Here is a 7,500-nt window from a genome sequence, read left to right as displayed (position 1 = left end):
ATAATATTTATATATGTACGAGTATAGTGTTTTAGGAAGTAAACGAATGATATAAATGCTAATAACTATTTTAAATTATATTGTATATTATAAATATTATGTTAAATATTATTTTTAATAGTTGTTCAGTATTAGATAAAAATTATTAATAAAATCAAGGCAAGATAATACGAGATGAGATTTTTGCTACCGAGATTCATTCAAGACCAATATAAGATTTAGGTTTCTGAAATTTTAATATCAATACAAAATATTTTTACGAATATTGTCTTGTTTTGAGTCTGGTGCAACCCTCATTCGTGCCGACCAGTTATATCTAATTCGAAATTTTCTTTAAAATTAACACTCAACTCTTACCAAGATTTTATTGCATTCGTACTTTAGCTTTTTCAGGCGCTGACATTTAGATATGATACTGAGTTTTTGTTACCTTTAATAAGCGTGACCACTTACCTATCGTATATATTTATAGGCGATTATGTTGCACAAGAAGTTATGGATCACAATAATGATGTATTTGCAACCGCGTAAGAAAACCTTTTATATCATACAATTACGTACGCGTATTCGTTTTGCGGATTATTAAAATAAAATGAATCATAATTACTGTAATTTAGAAAAAACAAACATATAATAAGTGTGTATATGCAAGTGACAAAAATAATTGATAAATTTTCTTATTCTTCTCTCTCTCTCTCTCTCTCTCTAATCATTATTATCATTTATTATCATGTAGATACGATATTCAGTGGTACACAGCTTCCTTAAACGTACAAAAAATGATACTGTTCTTATTGCAAAGAAGTACCAAGATTTACAGTCTAAATATTGCTGGATTGATTGTGGGATCACTGGAAGGTGCACTTACGGTAAGAGATATACCATATGTGTATCAAAATATACTGTATGTATTTGGTCTAAGTGTATATACATTTAGTTAATTTTCTAAATAATACAATTATATAAAAAATTTATCAAATAAAATGTCTTTTTAAAAAGATCTATATGTATAATGTAACTTAAACGAAAATATTAAATTTTTTTTTTTAACGTTATTCATATAAGTTTTATTTTTTTTAATGGAATAATATATTTAGTTCACTACAAATGTGTAAAATATTTTATGACAGATTCGATAAAGTAAAATAATCAATAATTCTTCATAAAATATTATCCTTTGCTTTTATAAGACATAGATAAGAGCGAGAAAACAAAATATCTCTAATAAAAGTGTTTATTATTAACCTTTATTTACAAAATACTGCTAAAAATTATTTATTATTATATAATCTTTTATAAATAAAATAATTTTGATAAATGTCTATTTTTACACAGTCCATCCCAAATGACTTCCGGTTAACCTTGACGTTGACCTTGATCTTTAAGGAAATCAAGGTCAAAATTATTGACCTTTTCCGCCGCTCGGTTGGTAACGAAAAGTTGGGAAAAAATAAATTTTTATATATTTTTGATTAAACATAGTAATTTTGTGCGTGCAATATTGATCGAGTACATTGTTTGATTGGTATATAAGAAGTGACGGTCACAAATTTTAGTTTTAAATCAGAATGTGGGTCAGATTATATCTTTCGGAAGTTAAACTCCCTTGTAGGAGAAATCCACTGCGCCCACGCATACACTTTTCCATCCACTTGTGGGGTGGATCTCGCTTCGCGTTGTAAAATATATGCATAGACACAATGGACTCCCCCTTATGGGGATCTCCACTTCCGGAAGATATAAACTAACTCTAACCAATTTTTTATTTAAAACGAAAATTTGTGGCCGCCACTTTTTATATACCAGTCAAACAATGTACTCGGCGTCAATATTACACGCATAAAATTACTATGTTTAATTAAGAGTATATAAAAATAGAACGATAAAATTTCGTGAAGTCGCCTCTATGTGAAAGATTTACTTAATATTTATATATAAGCATATCTCAAAAATTTTACGAGACATTATGAACATTGTTTAAGTCAGAACTTTTTTTTTATTAACCGAGCGACGAGACATTATAAATATTGTTTTAAAGGACAATGATCCTGACCTCCTTAGAGATCAAGGTCAATGTCAAGGTCGACAGAAAGTCATTTGGAATCGGCTGTGTAAAGGTAAACATTTACCAAAACTTTTATTGTAAATATTTAAATGTATATATAACTCTATTATATAACAAATAATAATAACTGAGTGTATACACTTAAATGAAACACTATATATTTTGAAAGTGTAAAATATGTTTAACGAATAAAAGGAATAACAATTTAAACGAGAAAATGTAACTTATTACAGATATTGAGTACCACACTATCATATTTTACCGTTCTTTACTCTATGCAGTCTTGATACAAGATGCGTTGTTTAATCGAATAGCAATAGTGGAAATAGATAGATATTTCCACTAGTGATATTAATTATTTATCTATAAAGTAGATTAGTTAACCGAATAATAAATAATACTGTAATAAATATGTAATTGCTAAGGAAATAGAAAAGCATGTAAAGTGACGATGTTTACAATAAATTCTGGAAACATGTACTCTTTATCCGTAACAAACTAATAGAGCACATACGTCATATGGAGTAAGATCGAGACACGCATTAAAATGCGTCATCGTAAACTAACGAAAGCGATACTTCCGCTAAAATACCAGACATTTTGTTAAGAAGTATTTTATGAAAAATATATAAACATCTATCAATATCATTACGTATGTGTGTAAAATCCGCGTATGTGTGGAAGATTATGTGCACAAAAACAGAAGACACAATTTTTATCGTTGGATGTTACAAAAAAATGTAGAAAGTATGTATACGCTTAATTATTTTTATTTAAATTATAGTTATATAAAAAAATGTTGAAATCTTTTTTGTTTAAGAAGGTTTCTATACATGTATATATAATAACTTAAACAAAAATTTTTGTAATTGTTTTTTTTTAAATATTATTTATGTAGTGTTTTAATAGGGATAAAAGAACGATGACCGGATCGCTGGTTTTGTTTTCATGTTAATAACGTCTCTTTTAATGTTAATAATCGAAATCTGTACAATAGTCAATACAAAATAATCGAACAAGGGACTCGAAGAAATGCTCTGACACGATTCGCCGATCTGGGTCTCGTCATAATCGTATATCGAAATTGCAGCGCCACATGCACAACGAATACGCGCCAAATTCAACCTTCTACATTTGTATGACAGATTTGTTTTTTCAAATGGAAAATTACACAAATCTGCATGATTTTTCAAGATTGTCTGAAAAGAACGAGTAATTTTCTACAGTTGTTTGTATGGTATATCCAAATCCATAAGACAAAATGGTCTATCACATTAGGTTTTCGAGAAAAACGGGGTTGAAATCTTCAAAAAACGCCATTTTAACCATTTTTTAAAATTTGTAATAGACGAATCCGACGTGTGCAAGGAACTTCAGACAGGGCTCAAATGAAAGTTTGTACATTGTAATTTAATTTAAAAATATGGAATCTTTTATCGCAGGTACTATCGAACTTCAGACGCGCTTTGCTTTTAGATATAGTCACACTGTATCAGGTAGAACGATTATTCCATGTAAACTGATTGAAAGACTGCAAAATTGCTAATAGTAAAATTTTGATAATAAAATTAATAATTGAAAATGAAAGATCATATTTTATTATATTTGTAAAAAAAACATTATCTTTCGAAAATTGTTTAAACAATAATTTTTTAAAAAATAAAAAAAAGTTTTTAGTGCGATTAAGCATTTTTAACCTCGTATATTGAATCTATGATTAAAATTTTTATTGTTTGCAACGGTTTTGCACTGCATAAGGCAATCGTTCCACTTGACACAATTGCGATTACACTTAAAAACAAAGCGCGCTTGAGGTTCGATGGTATCTGCGGTAAAAGATTCGATATTTTTATATTAAAATACAATGTTCAAGTTTTAATTTTAATTTTGTCTGAAGTCTCTTGTACGTCCAGTTCATCTGCTACAAATTTTCAGAAATGGTAAAAAATGTGTTTTTTGGAAGCCTCAACCCCATTTTTCTCGAAAACCTGATGTAATAGGCTATTTTGCCTCGCGGATTCAATACACAAAAGACTATAAGAAATTAGTCATTTTTTTAGACAGCAGAAAAAAATATTAAATTACGCCAACTTGTGTAACTGATGTGAATTCTTTAAGCCTGAACATTTTTGGAGTAGGTTTTTTTTGAATTCTTAAAACTTGTTGAGCAGCAGACATATGGTATTTCATAATAATTTCAAAATTCAAAAAATTTATGATGACAAAAATCAGAGAGCAATAAAAATAACTGATAATATAAATGTGAAATAGTGCTAATTATAAAATTATAAATTTTAAAAGAAATCTTAGTATGAATTATAGTAGTGAGTAGTAAAGTAGAATTATAGTAGTTATAGTAGTAAATTATTTCTTTGTTTTTTCCGATTTATTATTTATTTCTAACAATATTATATTTCACGCAAACTATATAATCGTATATATAAAAAATGATAACTATAATAATGATGTTTTACATTTTTCGAAATGCATCGCTTGGAGATAATGAAACATTTCTATTACACTTGATATTTGTACCTGTCATCCTTTTTTCATATGTGTTTGTAATTAATTATATCAGGGAAAAAATATGTATGAAATTTAACATTATTTTTAAGATAATTTTAAAGTCAACTCAATTTTTTTAGGGTAACTTGTGTACTTTTAATATTAACATCATCAAGAAACGTACCATTTAATTAATTTCGTGGAGTTAGAAAGACCAAAGCGGGAAGAAAGAATACAAAAGACCTAATGTAATAAATCTCGATTATTGCAAAAAAAGAAAACAGCATACAATATTGTTAACATGATAGTTACGGAGTTCACTTAATCAACTTCAAGATGTATGTAATGAGACAATTGAGAAAAATAAAATTGCTATTATAGAAAAGTATGGAAATAGAGCAAAATAGCGTATTACAATTAGAGTTATATGTAAGATAATATTTCTTGATCTTTTCTCTATATTCTAATATATTTTTGCATTTGAATAAATAAATTGCATATATAAAAATCTTAAAAAGTCCAAGAATGTAATTTACCTATTGAGAGTTGTAAAAAAATAATTCGTAAGTAAAAATAAACTAAAATCCGCAAAGCGAAATTAAAATTAGTGAACAACAAAGCCGCACAAATAAAAAGAACAAAATGGCTTTCTCTAACCTTACATGAGTTAAAAACTTACAAAATTAGTTGTATGTGTGCTTATGATCCATTACAAACATAAACTGTATCTCTCTACACAACATATGTGCATATATGTAGAAAATTATGCAAAATCTTGCAGTTATATAAGCTATACAATAAATAGCGACATATTAACAAATATAAATTTTTATTCTACTCACATTTTACAGTATGCATAGAACAGTGTATTGCGTGAGAAGCCGAGATAATGTTTTTATAAGTAGTATCTTTTGTTGGCCAAAGTGCAATTAGAAATTGTATTTTATTTATACTATTATTTAATTTTATAAACGTTGTTTAGTTATTTAAAGTTTAAAAAAGAGGGTATTCTGTAATAATATCAATTAACGTTCATATTTTCTAAATTTGAAACTTAAGGCACAATATTACTGATAAACTATAATATTTAGAGAGAGATAATATTTCTATATCTCTCTTTTTCTTCATCATTTTACAAGCAAAAGTTTAGTTAATCAATAGATATAAATGTGAAACAGTTTGTAAGAATGCGCAAATGTGCATAAAACGTTAAACTCTTCAATAAAAATTATATATTTACCAATAAATTAATAATTGATATATCGGTGATTTAAATGAAACGGCGGGTTATATTCCTTTGTAGAATTGACCGTAACTGACGAGTGCACGCACTAGAATGAAGCACGTTAAAATACAACGCTGCAAAGTATTAAATGCGCATGCGCGTCTTTTATCGAGAGAAATTTTTTCATGGAGTTACTCTCTATGGGAAATAAACATGTGTTACATTTCCGCCGGCGTCAAAATCGATCCCTTAATTATATACTCTTTCGCGAGGGAAGGTGAAAATTGCCAAGTGTTTCGATCTCACGGTAGTATTATATATCCCGTTATATTTCCATTAAATTAAGCTGTTTGCATTAGAATTTAATATAGTAAAATAAAGCTATAGCTATAATTCAGTTGGCCGATCGAAAGAGGGGGATATGCAAACCACCAATTTCGCATTGTCGAAGGCATCTCTGTGCTCGCGAAGAGATGATCAGCCTCGACTGTCTGCATATCAGTCTTAATCGAACTTTGCTACTTTCGATTGGTCTATGGCCTTATCAGCAATCGAATCTCGTTCGATTTCAAATAGTCCTGCTTCTTGCTATTTTGATGACCTGTATTATATTTCAGGTATGTCTACATTTTTAATTATGTTATTATGTGAGAAATAAACTAGTTTACCACTAGTTTTATTTGTCGCAATTTTTCATCTTGCGTTTGCATGTAACTATATTATAAACATAATGTCGTAATTATTCATATTGTATAACATCGAATACATACGTATATACATACATATATAAAAATATATGTATTTTATATACAGGGTGAACTAGTAATTCTTGCCACCTCGAATATCTTCGAATCTAGAACAGTTACGAAAAAATTTTTCTTACAAAAGTTTTATGGTTTCAAAGGGGCCATCGAGTGGTGATAACACAGTTCGTCGGCGTGACGACGCTTCGGAGATCTCACCTTTTCAAATGGAGCTCCCTATTTTTCATTGCATATTCTTGTAGCTTACTTCGAGAGCTTTTCAAAACACTATAATAAAATATTTTTTCATTAAGTACTTTTTGAGTTATTTTATATTTTAATCTAACATATTTTGATATAAAAATTAAAATATCTCGTAAAATATTTAGTTTTCGATAATCTTACCGTAATCTTTATGTACAGAATAATGAGACAAATCAATTAGTGGAACTATATTAGAAACTATAAAACTTTCGTAGGAAAAAATTTTTCGTAACTATTTTAGACTCGAGGATATTCAGGTGGCAAGAGCTCCTGGTCCACCCTGTATATTTTACGTTATACAATATATATAATTGTTAAATATTTAGATTAACGTATCCACTTCCAATGACTTTGATCTTGACATATGTTGTCAAGGTCAATGTCCTGAGTAGCAAGGGAGTCCAAGAGGATTTAGCTGTCGCTCGTTGTTTATTAAAAAGTTGTTACCAAAAAAGGTTTGAAAAATATAGCAGTTAATTTAAATATTCAAATGTGAAAATAGTAATATAAACAAAGAAAAGTTATTTAAAGGAGCAAATCATTGATATATTGAAGAGTCTTTTTGTTAAAACAGAAAATAGTTGCTTCGGTCCAAAACGAAATTTGTAATTTTTCTGTTCCATATGAGTTTTCGACTTTCCATATGAAGCAAGCTCTACCCCATCCTTTGGCTTGAAACAAGCCGAAAGTATATGCGC

The 7,500-nt window shown here is 28.4% G+C and overlaps 2 protein-coding genes across 2 annotated transcripts in view; both read left to right on the top strand.

The window, feature by feature from the left end:
- The window catches only part of LOC138933666 (odorant receptor 30a-like), an 8,181-nt gene extending 5,829 nt beyond the window's left edge, over nt 1-2,352 (top strand). Inside the window, exons 7-9 of the mRNA XM_070296586.1 lie at nt 385-527; nt 737-869; nt 2,299-2,352. Coding sequence (XP_070152687.1) covers nt 385-527; nt 737-869; nt 2,299-2,352 — 330 coding nt within the window. The remainder of the gene's footprint in view (nt 1-384; nt 528-736; nt 870-2,298) is intronic.
- A 3,856-nt stretch (nt 2,353-6,208) lies between these two features.
- Nucleotides 6,209-7,500, top strand: part of LOC138933668 (odorant receptor 30a-like) — an 8,555-nt gene continuing 7,263 nt past the window's right edge. Inside the window, exon 1 of the mRNA XM_070296587.1 lies at nt 6,209-6,412. Coding sequence (XP_070152688.1) covers nt 6,269-6,412 — 144 coding nt within the window. The 5' untranslated portion in view covers nt 6,209-6,268. The remainder of the gene's footprint in view (nt 6,413-7,500) is intronic.

This window comes from Polyergus mexicanus, unplaced genomic scaffold, assembly GCF_030449975.1.
Source record: "Polyergus mexicanus isolate NDT 795.1 unplaced genomic scaffold, iyPolMexi1.0 SCAF_5, whole genome shotgun sequence".
NCBI classification, from domain to species: domain Eukaryota; kingdom Metazoa; phylum Arthropoda; class Insecta; order Hymenoptera; family Formicidae; genus Polyergus; species Polyergus mexicanus.
This window is presented reverse-complemented; position numbering and strand designations above follow the sequence as displayed.